The 22873-nt window shown below is 39.7% G+C and overlaps 3 protein-coding genes across 5 annotated transcripts in view; 2 read left to right on the plus strand and 1 right to left on the minus strand.

The window, feature by feature from the left end:
* The window catches only part of map3k5 (mitogen-activated protein kinase kinase kinase 5), a 96781-nt gene extending 94149 nt beyond the window's left edge, over positions 1-2632 (plus strand). The window contains exon 30 of the mRNA XM_069655400.1: positions 1343-2632. Coding sequence (XP_069511501.1) covers positions 1343-1403 — 61 coding nt within the window. The 3' untranslated portion in view covers positions 1404-2632. The remainder of the gene's footprint in view (positions 1-1342) is intronic.
* A 578-nt stretch (positions 2633-3210) lies between these two features.
* lrp11 (low density lipoprotein receptor-related protein 11) lies at positions 3211-11177 on the plus strand. 2 transcript variants are annotated; one of them, XM_069657169.1, is made up of 9 exons: positions 3211-3954; positions 5278-5435; positions 6056-6197; positions 6364-6489; positions 6836-7039; positions 9692-9859; positions 9933-9989; positions 10091-10183; positions 10289-11177. In XM_069657169.1, exons 1-9 carry the CDS (start codon positions 3387-3389, stop codon positions 10441-10443), a joined length of 1671 nt encoding a protein of 556 aa, XP_069513270.1. In that variant the 5' UTR covers positions 3211-3386; the 3' UTR covers positions 10444-11177. The 2 variants fall into 2 exon arrangements, with proteins under 2 accessions (XP_069513270.1, XP_069513271.1); XM_069657170.1 differs by having other exon boundaries at positions 3211-3936.
* A 1061-nt stretch (positions 11178-12238) lies between these two features.
* Positions 12239-21645, minus strand: pcmt (protein-L-isoaspartate (D-aspartate) O-methyltransferase). 2 transcript variants are annotated; one of them, XM_069657308.1, is made up of 8 exons: positions 21434-21645; positions 18396-18500; positions 18267-18298; positions 16949-17053; positions 16632-16752; positions 15278-15363; positions 14900-15127; positions 12239-13162 (listed from the first exon to the last, which is right to left on the minus strand). In XM_069657308.1, the coding sequence occupies exons 1-7, from the start codon at positions 21612-21614 to the stop codon at positions 14948-14950; spliced, it is 810 nt and encodes a 269-aa protein (XP_069513409.1). In that variant the 5' UTR covers positions 21615-21645; the 3' UTR covers positions 12239-13162; positions 14900-14947. The 2 variants fall into 2 exon arrangements, with proteins under 2 accessions (XP_069513409.1, XP_069513408.1); XM_069657307.1 differs by having other exon boundaries at positions 14958-15127; positions 21434-21637.
* Positions 21646-22873: the final 1228 nt, after the last annotated feature.

Below are 22873 nucleotides of genomic sequence, written 5' to 3' on the forward strand. Positions count from 1 at the left end.
ATTTTCCTGGCTGACGGTCGCTTTCCTTTTTAGACTGTTTGCTTCATCTGAGCGTCGAGTTTGTTTCTTTTTCTTTGGATTTTCACTTCTTGTTGAAGTTGTATCTGTAGTCATCCATCTTTTCTTTGTTTGTTCAGCCATAGTAGATTACTGTTTACTCGCAACACTTGCAGAGAGCGGAAAAGCAGCCACTTAGCTCCGCCTACCCTCTCTGGCAGACCAACCACTGCTGGCTGATGGAAAATGCGTCACTAACTGGGCGCCGCTCGTGACACCCAGTCTGTAATACTGCAAATGCAAAGGCTTTCATCAGCGGGCCATAGGCTCAATCACCATTGTGTAACCTCATTCAGCAATAGTGACTTAACAGACATTTATTTACATGCAAATCTTTGAGATTATTACTTTAAGTTTGTTCATAACAACTCCGGCCTTAGTGGCTCTTTGTGGCAGCAAGAGATAAAATTTGACTTCCTTTCTTAGAAATCATTTATGGTAGAATGAATGTGTAATCTACATCTAAATGTAGCCTGGGCAGGAGGTTGCACGAAATCTGAAATGTAGAAACATTCATGTAGCGCGAGCAAAATTGTGGGTTGACGGCTTAATTTGTTGATTTCACATCTGTAAAACAGATTTTTTTTGTTCTATTTGTGGTAGTATATCAATTTATAGTATAAGATGGTTGTTAAAGGAGTTCAATCAGGTCTTTAATTGATTCCTGCGTAAGTGCATGTGAAAACAGTAAAATCCAGTGAGCATCCAACCCGAACACACAACTTACAGTGACAGGAATATTTGCACTGTGGTGGCCAAAACCGTTTGCCCTTCTAGGCTCACACACCTGCCTTTTAGAAGTGAACTTCCCACCCTTTACACACAACATGCAGTGGCACAGTGACACCTACAGAAGATACAGGAGATTATACTCAACTGGTTACATAGTAACCTCTTATTTGGCTCTGACAATGTTCAATCAAGAGACATTTGAAAGACTGTCATTAATGCAAACTTTATTAACATGTATGCAGGATGTGCACTTTTAGGATGTGTCTATTGTGCCCCCCAGTGTTTGTATTAAGAAAGACATGGTAGCAGACAGCAAGTCTTTCATTCCTGCTGAAACCATGCGGTCTGGGTTTTGTACAAGGATTGCTTCATGCATCAAGAACTGTCAGATTTTGTTCATGCAGATTCATGGGAAGCTTTTTTCTGACCTTCAGGATGTAAAAGTCTCTTATAAAAACTGTGGATTGAAAAATACAAGCATGAAAAGCGTGTGATTTATGTAAGTGGTTGCATACTGTGCATCATATTGACGTCTTTCCTCCTGTCCTGTCAGAGGCGGGATCCTGTGTAAGTTATGGAAGGCCATCACAGACTACAGACAGAAGCCGACCTGAGGCCTTATGTGGAGACAACCACTCAGAGACGCCTGGACCTTCGTCCCATCAGCTCAGTATTCTCCTCTTTACCTCAGTGTTTCTAAGAGCCAGACTTCAGGAGAAGAACCTGTGTTTGCAAACAGAGCAGCTTTCAACCCACACACGAAAGGAACTATTTGACCGGTCGGAGTTTTCTGACAATTTGGGGAGAAAAGGTCACGTCGAAAGCAACGATTTACTGAAAGTGCCACTAGTTTTGCTACATCTAATGGGCAGTACACAGCTTTTTGTTACAGGTGCGTTACTAGAAATGACAATTAGTGTGAAATTTTGTTGAAAACAGTCGAAACATTTTCTCCTGTCTTAAAAAGATGAACCGTTTACAAACTGGAGACTGTTTTCTCATACAAGCCTGAGACACAGAAGACTACATTCAGAAACATCTGTACTAATGTTTTAACCATCACTACTTTATTTAAATTTTGTTTTTTAATTTAACTGGTAATCTGAAGGATGTCAAAGCATGCCCTTTTTTTCTTTTATTTTTTTAATCCATCCTGAGACTTATTTAAATCATTACTGTTGGTTTTTTTCACATTTCCTTTTTTAATAAGTTTCTTTTTTTTTTTCAGAAACATGTAAATATTGTGTTATACAGACTTGTATGTGAAAGACATTAATGTACTTACAGAATAGATTGTTGCATACCATGTGAATTGGACCGAGTCTATAATGAACACATTTGAGAGATGAATTGTAAAGTATTGTATTTTCTAGTGTCAGGACCATATGAGACGATATTCGGTTAGTTATTAATATGACATCATCTGTTTTTATTGTTGTACACTGACAGAATTGTGCTAATCTTGCTGGTGTAGATATGATCAGTCAATCAGATGTTCTATGTTGTAATGAAAATATGAAATGCAAACAAATTTCATACAGAAGAGCCTTGACTTTTTTTATGTTAAAACATGATGTCAGAAATGGGGAAACTAATCATGAGCAGCGTGTCCGTCTTGTTTCATATCTAAAATTATTCAAGATTTTTGTGTCATATTGTTAAAATAAAAGTTTTCATCTTGAAACTGTGAAAGAAAAGTGTTGGAAATATTCTGTTAGACATAAAATGAGCTGGTGTATTTAATGTTTCTATGGAAATCTGCACATGGAGAAACACTTCACTTATTATCATTATCGGGCTGTAAAATGATTCATAAAAAGGTGTCTTGGTTTGACAAGGTCTAATGTAAAATCAAAGTAAATCATTTCAGAACTTTGGCGCTTACATTAATGTGACATTTCCACTATAAATATTGTAGTTTTTACATCAGCAATGCTATGCTTCTTTTTTTCGCGGGTATTAACTTGTGCAGCAGATTAGATCATAGACAGGCATTTCAGTGTGCTTTACAAAGTAAGAAAAGTGCCTTGTAAAGAGGAAAATGACCCACAGTTAATGAAAGTGCATCTCATTTTCTTTACATACTGCTGACTAGCTTAATCTGTACTATTTTACTTGTAGGTAACGTTTTTTAATAATAATCTGCATCTGGTTACATAACGAATGAAAAAAAGTACAATATGTCCGTCTGAATGTAACATAAATGGACTCACTCATGGTAAGTACAAGACAAGAAGTAAACACTAGTATACAACAGATAAGAGGGCGATAAAACAGAGCTACAGGTGCGTTAGCTTTCCGCTCGCCATATTTATTCATCGCTGTGACGTCAGGGGTTTCTGCTGAGCAGCCAACGTTCTGGTCTCGCGGCCGCCTCCCCCTCACCATGACAACGACAGATTTCTAGCATCGTCAGAGGACAGATCGTTAGCCCCTTCGCTTGTGATTTAGAGGCGAATATTATGTAACATATCGTGTTTAACATTAGTATCGCGGAGATATATTTCATGTAGGAGGGCTATCTTTTCTTTGAGGACCCTCATGCGTCGGAGACCAGCTGGAGGCAGAGGGAGAGGCCGTTTAACTGCGTGAACAACATGGCTCTTCCTCAGCATCCGCGGCTGCTGCTGCTCGCTGGTGTTGTGCTGTTGGGTGCAGTGCAGCGAATCCACACTCGCTCTTTGCCGATATCGGACCTAAAATCCAAAATATCAGGAGTGGAGGAGCTGTTGGAGGAATTCCGCAAGCAGCTCCAGCAGGATCAGGCGTACAGGGCAGGCGAGGTGAGTGACACCTGTGTGGGCGACTTCAACGCCGAAGGGGAGCGCATCATCAAGACCAGGGCCTCCATCGAGCAGGGGGCCGTGTTCCTGCTGGCCCCGGACAGAGTGTACACCTGGAAGGACTGCCTGCACGCCTGCTGCTCCCAGCCGCACTGCACCGTGGCCGTGGTCCAGGAGGACCCGAGGCAGCCCGGGGATAGTCTCAGCTGCTACCTGTTCAATTGCACCTACAGGAATAAAAATGTCTGCTCCTTCGCTCCGCAGCAGGGCTTCAGCACGTACAGCCGGACTGCCAACGCCACGCTGGGGCTACTCCCTGTTTCCTCCAGCGGCTCATCCATGAGGCCCGGAGAGGGACACCCTGGTGAGGATGATACACAAGGTGGGGCTCAAACCACACAGCAGCCTGATTATATCGAGTATTAAACTGTATAATTGAAAATGATTGGGCATGCATTAATAGCTTGTTCATCTATTGTTGACAATGTGAAACACATGAAGGGTCTTTGGTTATTTGAGTGGTACTAAAATTGAATGAACGAGTGTTTCACTATTAGGCTACATAACGAAGCAGGTTAGTTTTGGTGTGATTATAGTTACCCTTTTCCCAGTGGTTCACTGAGAAAAGCTTAAATATTGACAGTTTCGTGAATTTAAATTAATTAAAATTCAATTAAGAATTTAACATTAAATTAGTTTTAATGAGATTAACATTAAGAAAGACGTATTTTATTTCTGAGGGGAAATTAATTAATAGGCAACAAGCACACAGAAGGATGATGTGAAGATAATATATGAAGTAAGTCATGTTGTTAACTGAAAAGTTAATTAATTAAAAGTTCTCTTTCTAATGCAGTAAACAAAACACATTTTTATGCACTGTATTATGGTTCTTTGTTTTCTTTCACGTAATTAATATTCCTTTACTTGCTGTGTTTGGCCACAATAGATTGGCTTATGAATTTTACTCCTATGTATGTACAAAAAATCTAAACAAGGAGCCTGAGGTATAATCTAGGGTCCTTGAATTATACTCTGCTTTCTTTTGTTTAAGGTTTGGGCAAAGTTTGATACAGAAAACGTTATAAGGCTAAAGAAAATGTAATTATGATTCTCCAATAGTCCCAAGGAAGAAATGTTTAGCCCCCTGTCTTTAGTCTCTTAATCTCTCCAGCAAAATATAGTAAAAACACAATCAAATGTAATATATAGTATACACATCTTTAAGTCTAATGTGTTTTCTAGTATAACTCAGTACACTAGGGTTAGCCAGTAGTAATTGCGACTTATGGTGATAATGCAGGCAGAGCAGGTAAATGATTTGCCACGAGACACTGAGACCAGCAGCAGGTGTTGTTGTGTAATACTTCTGTATTTATTTACTAGTGTCTGGCTGGTACCACTACATTTCCATCAAAGCAGGAAAAGTAGAAAAATAATTGCAATCAGCAGAAGAATGAACCTTCAACTGTTGTAATAACTGAAAATATTTAGATTCATTGATTATAAAAGAAACATTTTTAAAAGTACAATCTTACAATCAAATGCGCCCCTTAAAAAAGTTACTGCACCTCAGACGGAGAACATACGTTACTCCTTAGCCTGTAATGGAATAAAACAAGATTGAATGTGCAAAATGACTGAAAAATTCGGCATGTATTACACATCCTTTATATTAACATTGTGTCCCTGCCTTGTTCTGCAGAGGTGGATGAGCCTCCCCGCAGTGACGCTGGACAGGATGTGGTGATCCAGCTGCCCACAGACTGGGCCGTGCTGGATGGACGGGACAGCGTGGACGACCACGAGATCAGCCACTACGAGTGGACCCTCGTCAGGGGGGACACAGCAATCGATATGAAGGTAACTTTGGCTAATAGCTAGGACATGTTGCGGTAAAATGTCTGTGCTCCATGTGGGACTGCTGGCCTGAAAACAAACAAAGAGGAAGAGTGAATAAAGAGAACAGACAGGACTTGCTCCTTTGTTCTCTCCTTTCAGGGATTAGACGATGCTAACATTTGTGTTTGCAGTATGAATAGTCACTAATCGCCCTCACAGACACCCGTGTCAAATTACTTGTTAGTACTAGTTATGTAAACATGGAGGCTTGTGGCCAGAGCTCCATGATACCTTGCTGAACCAACAGAGATAAGAGGTCATTATGTCCAAACCTGGCAATAGCAAAGCAGCAATACTGGAGCCTTCTCTGTCCCTCTCTGTTTTGATATTCAAATTTAAACAGCTATTTATTGGACAGGAGTGAATAGAGTAAAGGTAACAGGAAATGAGGGGAGAGATAGAGAGATGTGGGTAATGCAACACAGCTCCCAAGCCTAAGAAGAATGTGTACACCTTCGTCTTGGCAGAGGATATGCATACAAGCAGAGGGTTAATTAATTCTTATACCGATGACTCATTCTTTGCACATTTGATTAATTGCTGCCCTTCCTAGACTTATTTTTTGTTCCTCTGTATTGAAGGCGACGCATCCCGGGCTGCTGAAGGTCACTGACCTGCAGGAGGGCGTCTACACCTTCCAGATGACTGTCACTGACGCAGCCGGCCAGAAGAGCTCCGACAACGTCTCCGTCACTGTGCTGGCTCCAAAACACCAAGCAGAAGGTGATGAGGTCACAAAATACTGACACCATACTTCTGTTTATGTTGTTAGCTTATTTATAATGTAATGGTTTCCCCATAAAACTCCAAGGTTGCTATTTTTAATGATGAACTCGGTTTTAGTGCTTACAGTTTCATGATGTGTAGTTTTACATTTGTGTGTCCACAGTGTGTACGGGTCACTGCTCAAACTACCAGTTCAAGTGTGATGACGGCTGCTGTATTGACATCACCTTCGCCTGTGATGGGAAGCAACACTGTCCAGACCGCTCTGATGAAGACTTCTGCCCAAACTGTAAGAAACACTCAAGATAAATCTCTTCTATTATCAGTTAAAGGGCCAGTGGCATTTCACTCCAGCGTCTCTCGCTGGGCCGTTCCTTCGAGAGTGAGGGGCGCAATGCACGCTGGTTGTTGTAGGAATGAAAAATGGGCGAAACCACGAGCTGTTTGTACAACTTTCTCCACAGCTATGGCGCCAATTTCAAATATTATTGCTTCTATCGATTACAGAGAACACCAGCTTTGACTGACAGTTGGTTTTTCCAGGGGGGAATTTGTCCTTTAAAAGAATTCAAGAATGAAGGAAACAAACATGAAAACATCCCCATCGTTCATGTGTGTTTCTGTGATTTCTTTAGTTGACAGCAGCAGGAAGTCAGTGACCCACCCTGCCGATCCGTCAAGCCCTCATCAGCCGGTAGCTCAAACAGAAGAGTCTGAGGACGTCTCCATGCTCCAGACTGCATCCAGAAAGACCATAGAGAGCATCGTACCGCCTCAGGACAGGAGCAAGGCCGCTCCTCAGCAAAGCCCGAGTCTTCAGGATGCTCCAGACAGTCAAGGTAAGGTTTTGTTAATGTTTGAAACGTGGCCTATTTACACACTCTGTTATGTCATCTGTTTGGCCAGACTAAAAATATAATAAAACGAACTTAAAGGGCCTCTAATAGCTGCAAAATAGATCAAGATATTTCAAAATACACAGTTTGATGGGAATCTGCAGCTGTTTAAATATTTGCTTGACATTACGATCCTCCATCACCGTGTGATTAGCGCAGTATCTCTTTGTAAAGAGGCAGAGAGGGTTTTAAGTGTCTATCTGCACATAGAAGCAGATGGAGCCCCTGTAGGCAGCCATTGAGTCACAGCGTACTGAGCTGAAAATGCTGCCAGAGCCACAGGGCCACTCTGCAGACCCTGGGAACGCAGCTCTGTGCCTGCTGGAACAAAGCGCCTCTGTCCCCTCCGCCATCTGATCCCTGAATCAGGCTGAGAGCGACCAAAAGGGCTTCTTCCCCCATCAGTGATTTAGCACAGGTATTACACGGGTGAGGGGCATTCTCAGGAGTCTTTTTTTCATGTTGCGAATGTTCACTCCCATGTCTAAACGCCTGGAAAACCCTCACTTTTAGGAGAGAGGGAGAAAGGCAGTCAAGTGGTATGGCATCAAATATACTTCGACCTTTGCTCTCTATTGATCGTGAGTATTGTTGCTGCTGGGAATGCACTGACTCTCCTACAGCTGCCACTTCACCGAGACGCTGTGGGATCAATAAAGTTAACATGCTATCAGCGCAAAAAGTTCATATTGTGGATGTGCTGGTTGCCAATTTATACATCCAGCAGACATGAGGCAACATGCATAAGCAGCATTATGTTTTAATAATATTCCTGTCAAATGTAAGTCCTTTATTTTCTCTCTTTTAGTTCCGTTTCAAACTCCCCCAACCTGTGAGGAAAACATTTCTGTTCAGCTTTCTTACCAGCTAAATAAGAATCAGAATCTGGGGTTTTTGCCAATTAGGGATGACATAAGTTAAAGACTTAAATAGAACAAGATAAAAAGAAATAGGCGCTAAGAATAAAAATATAAAAATCAATACATAGAATACAAAATTAAAACGTCAATTTGTAAGGAAAATGCCAAACATTTGATGCTTCCAGCTTCTACAGTGTGAAGATAACCCACTTTTTCAGGTCTCACAATGTGGTAATCTGAATATCTTTATGTTTTGGACGATTTTCAGCTAAATTAACTGTTTAGAGAAGTCACCTTCGGCACTGGGGAATTATTTTTTTTCGCAATATTTGGATTTACAGACATAGTGAAATTCCAAACAGCACAAATCATGTACAAAGCTAATAATAACTTTCTGCCACAAAATGTACAAAAACTGTTTAAGAATCGAGAAGGGGGATATCAATAAAGAGGAAAATACAACTTCAAATTAACAAAATCCATCAGCCTCAGCCTTTTTTATTTTTTTATTTTTTTATCCGACGGCCGATAAGAGATCAATTTAAAACTGGGTTATTTTGGCTCTGATGCATATGCTTAAAGGCATTTAAACAAAGTTAAGTGTTGGAGTTTGTATTATTCAAAATTTTGACGCCAATATTTTCACTTTTACTGCAAATGAATATCAGCTTCAAAAATCGGTTATCGGCCTCCCTGACGACTAATAATCGGTATCGGCCCTGAAAAAACCATATTGGTCTATCTATAATACAAATAGAAAAAGATTTAGCATTTCATTCTGTGGGGTGAGACTGTGGAACAGTACAGGTGAGGAGATCGAGCAATGTCCAAACATGCAACAGTTTAAAACAAAATATAGAGAAAATGTTTTCACGGGATACAGAGATGAAGTGGGGGTGTGACAGTCACTAGGTGTGCACAGGATACTGTTATTGATTATTATTTCTTTAATTATTGTTTTTTATACTTTATGTCATTATTAGTTCGTTCTTTTCTTTTATGTTGTGTTTTGTTATTGTTAGGTCCTTTTGTCTTAGTCTTTTTTTCTGTAAATGTAGATGGATATATTGGTGTATATTTAGTATAAATCATGTTCATTATTATTATGATTGTTATTAATAGTAGTATTTCTAAGGAAGGATAGATTTATAGATTTATAGATCATCGTGCAGGGAGAAGGGGTGGGATTAGATAAGTTTCGACTTCTTCCCACTCCTTTTTGAACAAACTTTTCATTGTCTGTGTTGTTGTTTTCTTTTCTTTTTTTTTGTTCAAAATAAACTTTCAAAATTAAAAAAATTAAAAAATAGTTTTATAGTTCAACAATTAATCAGTTAATCAAAAAATACACCGCAATAAATTGATGATGAAAATATTTTGTAGCTGCGGCCCTAAGTGTCATTGTTTGTCTGCCATGTGGTACAGAGCTTTTCAGCCTGCCTCAACTGGAAGCAAAGTGAGCAGCAAGAGTGAGCCAAAAGTTGTTGGCTGCAAATCCAAAATATGGAGCTGAAAGCAAATGCTCGCATGTTACCAGTAGACATTTCTTCACTGCTAATGTATCAATATACAGTAATTTGGTGCAGCTTTAACTCATATTTTTTTACAGGATGAATAAATGTTTTTTTTAATAAGTCTGGATTGTCAAGTCCATTTTAAAAAATCCCCAAATTGAAGAATACCGTCACCTTTTCCTAGAGCCCTAAATGATGTGACTGTGTCTGTTTCCCTGTAGATCCATGTGCTGCAGCTCCGGTCGTCGGACCCTGTAAAGGAAACTTCCCCCGCTGGTACTACGACCAAACTGCAGGAGCATGCAAACACTTCCTGTATGGCGGCTGTCAGGGCAACCATAACAACTTCCTCCAGGAATCTGACTGTGTCAGTGAATGTATACAAAAAAGTAAGTACTCTTCTTTAACCCTATTTTGTATTTGAAACAACAACACTTTATTAAATATGAAAATATTTTTCAGGTCCAGCTTTCAAACCGGCAACTGTGGCTCCTCCAATCACCAAACAGACGGAGATAGGTAAAGCCAGAGTGCAGTTCAAACTTTATTTACATACTAGCAACTTGGTTATAACTGTTATAAGTATCAGATATTAATTTTGTCTGTCCTTTTTTTTTAAGCTGCCCCTAAAGTCTCGCAGAAGCAACCAGAGAGTGACGTCCCCATCTCCAAACCATTCCCAGTAATGGGAGGGCATCCAGGACCAGAGTCAGGTTAGCGCCAACATGAAACTGCGTGTATATTGGCTCTTGTGTGTTTACTTCCTGTTCTTTTTTCTTTACGTTCTGCTGTAATTTTCTTTCATGTTCCTCCCATAGGTGCGATCCTTCCTCTGGCTCTCGGTATAATCATCACCGCCCTGCTGCTGCTCATGATCGGCTGTCGTCTCAGACTGGTTCGTCACAAGCTGAAGAAAGCCCGACCCCTCACCACAGAGGAGTCAGATTACCTCATCAACGGCATGTACCTGTAGCCAATCAGCGGGGGGGCGTGCGGAGAATACAAGAGAAACATGAGCAAGGACTTGAATTTGCTCTCTGTATTTCTTGCCGCCCCGTTTCTCTAATTCGTCGTCACTTCAGGTTTGAAGCATCCCGACTCTCTGCTGTCATGAACATTTCTGAGCATCCTCACACTGAACCCCTTTTTACTGCTGAATCTGCTGCTGATAGATGCTGCCTTCAAAGCCAATGACACATATTCAGATGCATATGGATTCATATTTATGTTGTCTTCAGAAAATCTGATTGTACGTCTATGATGAAAGACTCTGTCTATATTCCTCCCAATGACTTCTGGGATACATACAGACTGTTGTCCCCTGTATTAAACACTGGTTACTTTGAATATCAGACATTTTTCTCATTTGTGATGTATTATCGTGACTAGTGCTGCACAAAAATATGCCATATTTTTGCCACCAGGTGACACTGATGTGCCATATTTTTGCTGTACATTTAACCTAAGTTAAATCTATTATATCACACTCTTGAGTGCCAGTGAGAGTGCACGTTTTTGACTTAAGTATATATCACCAACAAAAGTCACTTCAAATTTCTCCTATAAAGCCATAACAAATTCTATTCACGCTACATATCCTTCTTTAAAATGCAAACTATGTGAATTATGTATTGTATTTGTGCAGATGTATTCCCTCAAAGTGCTGTCTTTAATGAGAGATATTAAAGTTTATTATATATCAGTTAATGCTGGTGTGGTCTGTAAATACATTTTTAAATTACCTTTTAGGACTTTAGGAATCTGGGGGAAAACTTTTACCGTTTTTTGGTGCTTTCACTGAAGGCATATTTTTAGTGAAAAACACGTTTTTCCAAATTAAAGACTTATAGATAATTCTCTCAGAATTACAAGAAACAATTTTACTTAGAAATAAAAGTGGGCTGTTTTTCCAAATTTAAGACAATTTCCTCAAAATTACGAGAAAAGATGAAAAAAAACAAATAACTTAAAGATACTTCAAAACTCTGCGAGTGGCTCTCACGTGCACATGCATAGAGTCGACAAACTAACAACAAACCATCTGTATTACTTAAAGCTCCAGAGAGGAGTTTTTTGCTCGTTATGAAACAGACTGAAATTGAGTACCCTGTATGGCCTACAAAAGCAAACTAGACAATCATCGACAGATTGATTATTTCTATATAGTTATTTGTAATGCCTGAAACCGCTGGCGGGGGGGTAGGTGTCAGACGAAGCAATTAACTGCACGCTGCCTTTGTTGACATTTTCCAGGGCAAAAATTATACATATGACTGTTGAAGAAAACAGGAGAAGATTCTTTGTTAAAAACCACCACTTAAGCATGTACAGGACAAAATCAGCAGCGATAAGAGGTACAGCTTTGTCCACAGGGGGCGCCAAAATCAACATGAACTAAAAGTTCCTCACAGGAGCTTTAAAGACACGAGTATCTGTAATTCAGAACAACAGATTTTTGTGAATGCAATGCACCTCTGTAGTTTACATAAAGTTTTGTATTCCTCCAACAAATACAATTCTTGTAGTCTGGAAATGTGTATTTAACCATTACATATTGATCTTCTTTTTTACAAAAGTTAATACAAAAATGATTTAAAATCATGTAAAAAATCTTCTTTTGTGTCTTCTGACAAATTCTTTACCGTGTTGTGGTTGTGCTTTAAGAATCTGGACCCCAGTCATCAGTATTTGTGCCGTACTTGTCACAGCCCTGTCTGCAAGACTTCAAACTCATAATTATACAAAAAAAACTACATTCAATCACAAAAAACAGACAAAAACATAAGCATCTCTTTATTTTCATGAGTTCCAGAGACCGTGAAAGCCAAATATCATCCATCACCCAAAATTAAATGTGCTTTTAGTTACTGCAAGAAAACAGACATTCATTTTGCTTTGTACTGTTGGAGTTTATTTTGGCAAAGCAGTGACGATCCCATCAAGCATCAGCCACCAGAAGAGCCTGCGCAGAATTGTTAATGTAAAACCAATCAGCTGCAGAAAGCGACACGTCACCAGGTGAAAAGCACAGCCCCTGTATATGTGCATATGTGTCGGTGCTCTCTTTGGAGTATGTTCAGTATGATCCACTGCTTACTCTAAGTGTAGAATGATGTGAGTGCTGCACATCAAACAGGATGTGTGGGTTACATCAGCCAGAGTGTTGCCGTACGTGTGTGTGTTCCTAATACTGCTGGCCGGGGAAAAGCTCATATGTTAGTCTACAGTTAGATGTTCCACACACACACACTCACACACGCGCTGTAGCTAGGTGAGTTATCTTAAAAGGTTCAGGCTTTCCTCGTCGTTGTCCGGCGGTCCTCACACATTCAGCTTTGATGCTGCTGAAATGTAATACTGTAAAAATGGCTGATTGCAATTCAAATGATGAAACCACACAAAAAAAATAATTAAAATCCAGCAGTTGAAAAATGAAACACAACCAAAAGGATGCAGGCCTGGAAAGAAAAACAAAAGTATTTCTGTGCTGAGCTTCAAGCAGTCTTTCTCCCTAGCCCCTCTGGGCCGCATCAATGTGATACTCTAGTCCATCATTAGACTTAAAACAAAAAAAAAAAAGCATGTTTTGTTATGCTTTGAAAATGCCATGGGCGGTCCGACCCCATCCGAGTTTTCTCCAGGTTCAAACTTAAAGGTGGATTATGGACTGTCTTCCTCTTCAGAGTTCATCCCTGTGAGGAAACAGAAGGTAAATGTCAGGAGAGGCAGGAAAACAAGAACGCATTCATCCTCCAGTCATGCAAATACAAAGTAAAGAGTTAGAGAACGACATGCAAAATGTACACAAACAAACAGGTGCATTCTCACAGTTATACAAACAGTTTTTTGTCTACATCTCACAGAGTAGAAGATCAAACAGAAAAGTGGAGGTTTTACAGAAGACCTAAGAGGCAAATGGGGAAAAAAATTCTGGTCATCAATTTTATAAAGTCTGATCTGCAATGTTTCCTCCTGTGTGTATGACGTGAGAACTGGTGAGTAAAAGTTTTGCCAGAACAGTCTTTCTAAATTCCTCGATGTTTCACCAGGAGCATTTTCTCCTTTTTCTTTGTCTATGAAAAAAAGAGGGAAAAGTTGACCAAAAAAAAGTTCCCCAGGATCAGTTATTCAGGTGTCTTTCGTTGTTGTTGTTTTGTCAATAAAAAAAGAAACATTCAACAGGATCTTTTTAAAATGTTTTTTGTACAGAAACACCTGAATAAAAAACTTCACCAGGATTTTTTCTAATTACATGTTGCAAAAATGTTGCAGGTGGGAAAAGGTTTGGCATGTCTTTAACTCTTTATTTCCTCATCCAAAACTAATATTTTCCCTGTTTAGAAGTAGTTTAGAAAAATCCTCCAGCCGATGAAAGTAAGAAAGTTTCAGAAATTATCCAGAAAAGTAAAAATTTCAACCCCACCCTTTTTACATTTGTAAAAAGGAACTTCAAAGATTATGCTTGCAAAAAGCTGTATATTTTAAACTGAATTTAAAGTGATAATCTCGAAGGTTTTCATTTAAGTAAATGTCTGTTAAGTCCCTATCTAGAGCCGAATGAGGTAACAGGTGAGGTGAGGTGATTGAGCCGATGGCCCACTGATGAAAGCCTTTGCATTTGCAGTATTACAGACTGGGTGTCTGTGGCGCAGAAAAAATCACAAGCGGCGCCCAGTTAGTGACGTGTTTTCCATCAGCCAGCAGTGGTTGGTCTGCCAGAGAGGGTAGGCGGAGCTAAGCGGCTGCTTTTCCGCTCTCTGCAAGTGTTGCGAGTAAACAGTAATCTACTATGGCTGAACAAACAAAGAAAAGATGGATGACTACAGATACAACTTCAACAATAAGTGAAAATCCAAAGAAAAAGAAACAAACTCGACGCTCAGATGAAGCAAACAGTCTGAAAAGGAAAGCGACCGTCAGCCAGGAAAATCAAGAGTTACAACCGGAGCCAACCGTGGACGTCACACATGCAGCACTGTCTGGATATCTGGGAAGTGTGCTCCCGCATTTACCGTTTATCGCCATAGGTGCTTTGAGATTACAACTTTAAGCCATAACCACAGGACTGAAAACATTTATTATCAGATGTTAAAAAAAGGGATCAAAAGATGTTTTTTTTCTCACTTGCCTCTAACAGCTACTGTAAGGTTTAAATGTATTATGAGAATCCAAACTGACAAAGTAGTCATGCTCTCTCAAAAAAAAAAAAAAAACAGCTGCTATTTCAGTTTCGTCTGTTTTTAGGTTAAAAAACTACAAATTTCATTAGTCAGGCAGGTTGTGTTGAACCAAATTGGAACTATGGAGTTAAAAAAATGAAGGAAACGTGCAGCTTTTTTGGTATGGTATGGAACAAGCAACAAATGTCAACAAGCAGCTGAATGCAGCCCCTTGTGATCCATTGCCTGCTCCAAGCCAAACCATTTCACCTTTGCCACTGTGAGAAGGAGAGAGGGGGAGGAGGGGGGAGAAGGAAGTCACTTCCACCTGGACCACTGCTTGTCTCTGTCTGTTAAAGGCACATAAATCACCCCCATCAAGGGCTTCATTTTGGTGCTGCCGTCCTCCATCTTATCGTACTGCTCCAGCATCTGGTTTCCCCCCGCCGGGCCGACGGGCAGAATGAGCCGGCCGCCGGGCTTCAACTGGTCCAGCAGCTGGAGAAGGAACAGGGTACACAATGCAGTCAACAGAAAATTGCATTAAATAGTTTATTTTTTAAGCGTCGGTATTCACTCCTTCTTTTAAAGTGAATTGGGATAATGTGACATTAATCATCAGCTCTGAAAGTGCTTAGAGAGACTCACAGCCTGCGGGACAGTAGGAGCTGCTGCGCCAACATGGATGGCATCATATGGTGCTTCCTCAGGAATGCCCATTCGCCCGTCTCCCACTGAAACACGCGCACAAACACAGTCAGGAAGTCTTATTGAAATTTGCCGTTTCTGCTTTTTGTGATGTGACAGTTCCAAGTGCATAAAAAAGAGATTACGTCATCATGTCTGTCCATCCTGAATAAGGGATCCTAACCAAACTGTCAGTTACTCATTTAGCATGTTTAAAGCCCCCCCTCCAGTGAAAATCAAGTGTTTAACCTTGTAAACATCTCCATGTGGTGTTTCTCATGTGCTACAAGACATATAAGGGACAACATCAGCAGCCATCTCCATGGCTGGGCCTGTCTGCTTTTAAACTGCAGCGTACCAAGGACAGGCTGAACAACACGTTTTCAGATTGGCAGGTTTGTGACGTCACAAAAAAGGAGGAGATGTCTTGGGAGACTTTTTTACAAAGTAAATAAACATATCAGACACAATTTATCATTTCAAGCAGAGCATTTTATACGTTTTAAAACATGACTGGAGCTGCTCTTTAAGGCTGTATCTAATGATCACGTTTTTTAGATAGCTTGTTTACTATTCTAACAAAAGCCTAAAGATATAAAGTGCTGCGATGGTGACAAAGACATTACATCCAACAGTACAGTATCAGTAGCTCTGATCCCAATACTCTGGGATGGACGATGGCTCTTAGCTTCTGTCACAAAGCACGGAAACACTGGACATTTCTAAATCTACAGGTGGAGAAGGTGTTACTTTTTGACATGAAGTTGTGTTTTGTGAAAAGAGTGGCAATAAGCTGCACCTTTTCACTCCACAATAACCAATATAAGGTATTTGTCTAATTAAATACAGTCTGCTAAGCGGTGTCCAGCAAATGCTTTAGCAGTTTCACACAATTAATGACTGATGGTTGTTTTTTTCTGTTGGCTGAAAAGAGACATCACAAGAGAGAAATACTGGACCTAAAGCCAACAGCTTTGTTTTCCCTCCCACACTAACAACCTGTCAAACCAGCATAGATGTAATTATATCTTATTAAACCAAACGAAACAAAGACAGACTGTCTGTTGACTGCCTACTTTTATTAATCACCATATTGCATCAAACTATCCCCCTACTGCAGAAGGCGAAAGTGGGAACTCACTGCTCAATTATTTAGCGCTGCACTACCCAGTCAACCGAGATACTGTATGTTTAGTTCCCTGCTGGAAATAAAGCTGCAGGGACTTTTGATTGAGCTTAACACTATGAGCGAAGAATTTCTGCTAATCAAATAGTTTCCAAAAAGTGTTTCATTATAGAAGAAATTGAATCTTACCTATTAGCTTGACTCGGCCCGATGTGATCAAACTGGGGTCGTCTTTCTTCACATTGGTTACAGAATCGTCTACTAGCTCTTTGATGTGATCAATGCCTATAACTTTCCCTTTAGGACCTACCTGTAATGCACAGAGGGAGGAGGAGGAGGAGGAGGAAGAGGAGGTTCAATTCATCCCAGAGCATCACAACATTTCCCATGTTTTTTTCTCATGTCATTTGACTGTTTTTTTACGAGCTACTAAATCAGATCAGTCTAATCAAAGAGAAAGCCGCCAGAGAGTAATTGTATGTGTTTACCCGTCATGAGTGGCTCACCATTCGTGCAAAGCAAACAGACAGGATTCCACTGCCGGAGCCGACGTCCAGAGCTTTGGCTCCCTCGTACAGCTGGTCGTGTAGAAGCTCCAGGGCGTAGGCGTGCTGCGAGGAGGGGACGTCGACAGGGAAATTGCATTACTCATCTTTTAGCATTTATGATAGAACTTGCACTGACCAGGTGAATCGCATCAGTCGTGGTTTTGTAAAGGATATAGGGATGCACAATACTGGATTTTTTGCCGATATCCGATATGCCGATATTTTCCAACCCTTTAGTAGATTTCGATACCGATATATTAGAGACATGTTTTTTTTGCAGAGAACATCAAGTCTCCCCTGTAGTGGAATTGATGTCATGCGTACTCTTATTGTGGTGGCCCACTGGCAGATGCAGAAATAACATAATACAGTGCTTTTTGAAATGTACACATTCACTGGGCAAGATAAGAAAACTACTTAAACTTACCATACCATATACCATATAGCATTTTCTTTCAAATAAAAGTGTAATATATGTCAAACTTTTTTAGGGAATCATCGAGCATTTAGGCATAATTAAAGCGTTGTTATATATGAGGAAAATATGCCGATGCCAATTTCTAAGAGTGTATATTTTATATATTTTGTTATCTAATTTTGTACTTTTTTATATATATATATATATATATATCGATAGATATATATATTTTGATCTTTATTTTTTACCCTCTGTGTGCTGATTCTTTCCTATTGTATTGTACTGTATAAGCTGCTGGAGACTGAATTTCCCAGAGGGAGTCATCCCAAAGGGATCAATAAAGTTGAGTCTAAGTCTAAGTCTAAGTGTCATTTTCAAGCTATAATCGGCAGATACCAATGGCGTGCATCCTTAGATATTATATCAGTTCTTTGGAAAAAGATGCGATTTTTGCGAATTAAAAAAAGTCTGCCATGATAAGATTTTGATTTGATTCTTGTTGACACTTATTAACTCACAAAAAACATCTTAAATATGATGCAACAATGCTATATCGATGGATCGTTACACCCCTACCAGCTAGCCAACAAACCAACTTGATGTCTCTTTCTGTAAACAACAGAAACACACTTTCGACAGCTGATCTGACAAATCTAACGACATATATAATTAACAAATACAAATGCATAGATTTGGTAACTGACATTGTATTTTACTAACATATTTGATGGGGTTTGATTGGAAAAAGGGTAAATATAATTTCTGTTTCTCTTAGTTATGTGCTGAATGGAAGCAGAACAATGTTCACAGTTGTGATTCAGAGGACACAGAAATGTGTGACAGTCTCTAACATCATACCATATGTGGGGCGCTGATGGTAGCTTGATAGCCTTTAAAAAGAGAAGCACATATTTTGGTTAGTCCATCCCGCTGATAACGTTTCAGACTGTGCAGCGATGCATGAGTAATAACAGGAGCAGACGTTACCTATTGACTGTGGAGAGTCCATGTAGGGATTACACCTAGAGAAATGAGCTCGGTCTGTGGCCAGCATGACTTCGTAGACCTTGTCAGACTTAATAATGCCATTTTCTGGGGACGGAAAAGAGTTTGTGTCACTGCGTATTAGGGGAAACACGAACGAGTACAAACACAGAGCAGGAATATGTTACATAACGGTGCAGCAGATGCACAGAGAAAAACATGAAAGAAGGAGAACTAGCCTAAACACACACCCGGTGGCAAAGTAAATTCACGGAAATGTGACATTAAACGTTAAGGTGCATAAAATGATGACATATACAGAGCTGCTGTCTATCCCTTTGAAATCTGAATGCATTATACCATTGTGGGCAATTTTTCCAAATCAATGAGCAATATGTCCTCTATGCAAAATTTAACATTTAATATGATTTTTTCCCCCCATGTTATGTAGAATGTTTGTTATATTTCTGTTTTTTGTTTCTTTAATTTGTGGTGCATGACAGGCATGTTTTAGTTGATTTCTAGACTATTTACTCCCGAGATATGTCGTCCAGGTATGTATTTATTATAGAAAAATTACCTGTATGAATATAATAATAATGATATTGGTTATGCAGGGAAAAATGTGGAAAATACTGCAACAAAGAAGACTGAAAATATGAAAATATATGCAGGATGGAAGTTGCAAATCTCCATATACCCAGTGCGAATAACTGAGAATATCGGAGAAAGTGCAGCACAAATGAAGTGAGCAGCACTCACACATGAAGTGCAACACATGTGTTAATTACATGAAATGAATTATGGGAGGTCAGAGTGACAGTGTTTATAGACATGTGGTGGAAGAAGCTCCCCAAAGAAGTGTTAGTGTCCGCAGAATAATCCCTCATAACAGGTTCCTGTAGCAGCTGGTGCCAAAGGCAGGAAAAGCCAACGACAGCCGGCGCTGCTCTCGTTACCGACTCCGCTCACCCTCAGAGCTATGTGCTGCTTTAGGATACATTACAAATAAACCACACAAGCTGCCAGATGGAAACCTACTCGTGATTTCTGAAATCGAAATACTGACTGTTTTCTTCCTATTCATAATTATTCTTTGAATAAAAAACTGGCTTTGCAACCCTGAGGATAAGCAAACCAACTTAATCCTGTTTCTAGGATATAACTTTGCTTAGTTACATTTGAGGCGCATTTAATTTTCCTCCAACACATAACTGATCGCCGCACATTAAGAATTCATGAGGCTGTAAGGGTTGAAAACACACAAATAAATAAAGATGCAACTCGGTGAGCTCTTACTGCCTGCCTTCAGACCAGTCCCGAGCACTGGCCAGAGGACACAAATAATACAAAAAAGCCATGAATTAGCATGCATCCTGAGTGTGACCTGCTTAAATCCAGCTTATGCAAACTGAAGGTTAAATTTAAGCCATTCGTGTGTCTAAATGGGTCAGTGTCCAATAAGGTGGTACATTTTTGGAGAAGCAGAAAATTCAATAAATTACCACTTCAAAGAAAAATGGCATAAAAATAGACTGAACAGCTTTTAAGTGGCCGAATTTGTTCTTTAAATAGTGCTAGAAAAAATTTAATTTGCAATTGTCGGAAATAGAAAAAGGATGCCCCTGAATTTAAATAAACAGCCGTATTTACTTGTTCTGGTACATTTCCAGAATTTATATAATGCTGCATTTCAGAGCTTTGCATACAAATAAGTACGTTATAAACTCTGTGTATGAAACTTAACTTTCACCGTGCATGATTGCAACAAAGATTCAACAACAAACACAGCTAAAGAATCATATCTTCTGCCAGGAAAGCAGAATAATTTGCACATTTTTGATTCAGTTTAAAAACAAGTGGAGCATGACTTGCACCTGTCCCCAAACCAAACAGCTTTGGTCAAAAGCTCGCTGCTCATCTATCGGTTTGCAATGTTATATTGGTCTGCACAGAATATAAATAGCCTTAGAAGATATCATCACATAGAATATCAAGCAAGTAAGACACATTACATGTCTATGGAGGCCTGTCACTGCCACTTAGATGAAAAAGAAAGGTCCCGTAAGTAATTATATTGAGATACTTTCTCAGTATTTCGACTTAGTATTTCAATATTTGACTTAGTATCTCGAAATAATAAGTCTATTGAGATGATGAGTCATTATATTGAGATACTAAGTCGAAATACTGAGATAATAACTCATTAATTTTTAGATGAGTCATTATTTTGAGATACCAAGTCGAAATATTGAGAAAGTATCTCAATATAATGCCTTTTTTTATTTCAAGTGGTGGAAATGTGCTTCCATACATGTCAGATCAGAGCTTCTTTGGAATTATAACACCGAGTTCCTCATTTAACCTCAAATGCAAAACTATCCGCCTGCAGAATAAACCATGTGGCATTGATGGGTGCGATCATTGTGGACTTAGAACCAGATAACAGCCGTCTAGCAGGGTGGTTCACTGAGTCATTGCTCTTTTTTTTTTAAAGCAGACACTATCATTAGACGAACAACTAACAGCCGCTGTGTCACAGCATGCTGTCATTTTCAATCACTAACAAAGAAACTGTAGAAACTACCCTCACATGTCCAGCTGTCACTGTCTTTCACGTAAAAGTAAAGTGAATGGTATAGAGATAGCCATCAATGAATGTGGGCAGGGCTCTTAGCTGCGGTGCTAATGCTAGCTTCAACGTCCCAAATGACGCACATAGAGCTAGCAGGCTAAGTAAACGTAACACAAAACTGAAGCAGCACATATAATACACAAGAAAAGGTAATTTGTCTCGTTAATGATAGTATATTTTTCGCAACGAATGAAGCATGCATTTGTTCCACGGCGTAAACGTGCTTTGGGAAAGGGGTGGAGAGAGGTAACGCTAGGTCAACAACAACATACCACATAGCTTAGCAACCAGCTAGCTAGCAACCGCTCCTGTGTTAACCCCAGTCTCCCGTCCGAACTACATCTCTATCGGGTGACCTGTCTATGAAGGCGTCGGTGCTGCCACCGGACAAAACACTCAGACTTACTGCGGAGATTGTTGACAAGCTCTGCGTGGCTTGCTCCTCCAGATTTCCAGGCCATTATTAAGCAGACTTTGCGGAGTAAGTAGACAGCAGCTGTCAGTGCCGCGCCTGCGCCAACGGTTTTGCCGAGGAAGCTGACAACCTCCAAAGCAGACGGCGGAGCGGCGGATACGTCACCAGGCATCCAAGATGATTTCACTGCAGCAGGGCGGCCTTTCTGGCAGATTCCATCACACAGAGCCGTGTCATTTTACTAAATAATGTTTTTTTTTAAGTATAGGCATCAGCCCAGGTTAATTGCACAGGAAATAAGCCACATTTCGCACTAAGTGGATAATCAGATTTGCCGCAGTAACATAGACGGTGGCCGCTAAGCGGAGTGCGCAACTTGTTAGTTAATGGTGTGACGTTCTGGAATGATCCGAATCTTTTGAACGGCTCTTTTGTGCGAACGACGAGAACCGAGTCGTTCTTTTTATAGTTGTGCCCAAACTTTACTGCCTGCCCTAGATCCATCGCTTTTATACCGCATTACCACAGGCAGCTTTTTTCAGCTGCAACTCTGCTATACTAGGACACATGCAGGGGAATCATGTCACCACAACATACCTTTTTAGTCTAGGTTTTAACTGAATTTTACTTTATTTTACTTTATTTATTTACTTCTTTTTCTTTTCCAGTCTGTTTTAGTGATTCATATATATTTGTTTAGTGTATTATTTTTTTATTTTAATCCTTTATTAATTTAGTCTCTAGTTTTAGTTTTCTTGATTATGATTTATATATATCTCTATGCTTTCTCTCAGAGCAACTGTAATGCCCTAATTTCCTCCCCGGATTAATAAAGTATTTCTGATTCTGATTCTAACCCTAACCCATCCCACACAACTGCTGAGTTCCATGTGAAGTTCTCCATGAAATAGTTGCCAGGATACAGACTAAACATCCTGAGGCACTTTTGATAATATCAGGAGACTTCAATCATGTGAAGAAGGTCGAGGCCTAAACAACACGGACCACCTACTTCATAACACCTTGATGGACCAAAGAAACAACGGTGGTGGACGAATATATAGAAGATATTTTGTACCCACAGCCATCAGACTTTTTAATTCTTCAGTAAATGGTAGATGAGATGCCAGACAAGTGAATTTCCCTTTGGGGATCAATAAAGTTATTGTTATTGTTATATATACTGTATATTAATTTATTTATTCTTATTTAGTGTTTTCTTATTTTATTCTAGTTTATTTTTATGGATAATCTTTTCTTGTTTTACTGTCTTATTTATGTTCACCATTTTATTTAGCTAATTTGAGTCTTAACATTTTAATCCTACCTTCAGTGTTTCCTCATTAGGAATTCATGATAGCGTTTCCTCAGTTTCGTCAGCTGCTGTTTTAATTGAGCTCTCTGTTTACAGCATGTTTTCATTTAGCCTTG

The sequence above is a fragment of the Semicossyphus pulcher genome, unplaced genomic scaffold, assembly GCF_022749685.1.
Source record: "Semicossyphus pulcher isolate SPU_LCO1_2020_fin unplaced genomic scaffold, fSemPul1.0.p SCAF_11, whole genome shotgun sequence".
Classification (NCBI taxonomy): Eukaryota; Metazoa; Chordata; class Actinopteri; order Labriformes; family Labridae; genus Semicossyphus; species Semicossyphus pulcher.

Excerpts from the sequence above, each read along its gene's own strand:
- pcmt (XM_069657307.1), bottom strand. The coding sequence starts at position 21,614 with ATGCCTGGTGACGTATCCGCCGCTCCGCCGTCTGCTTTGGAGGTTGTC. Across the intron at positions 16,753-16,948 it reads CTGTTTGCTTTGCACGAATG|GTAGGTCCTAAAGGGAAAGT; the intron begins GTGAGCCACTCA and ends TGTGCATTACAG. Across the intron at positions 15,128-15,277 it reads CTCCTACTGTCCCGCAGGCT|CTGCTGGACCAGTTGAAGCC; the intron begins GTGAGTCTCTCT and ends TTCCTTCTCCAG.
- lrp11 (XM_069657169.1), top strand. The coding sequence starts at position 3,387 with ATGGCTCTTCCTCAGCATCCGCGGCTGCTGCTGCTCGCTGGTGTTGTG. Across the intron at positions 3,955-5,277 it reads TGGTGAGGATGATACACAAG|AGGTGGATGAGCCTCCCCGC; the intron begins GTGGGGCTCAAA and ends CTTGTTCTGCAG. Across the intron at positions 9,990-10,090 it reads CACCAAACAGACGGAGATAG|CTGCCCCTAAAGTCTCGCAG; the intron begins GTAAAGCCAGAG and ends TTTTTTTTTAAG.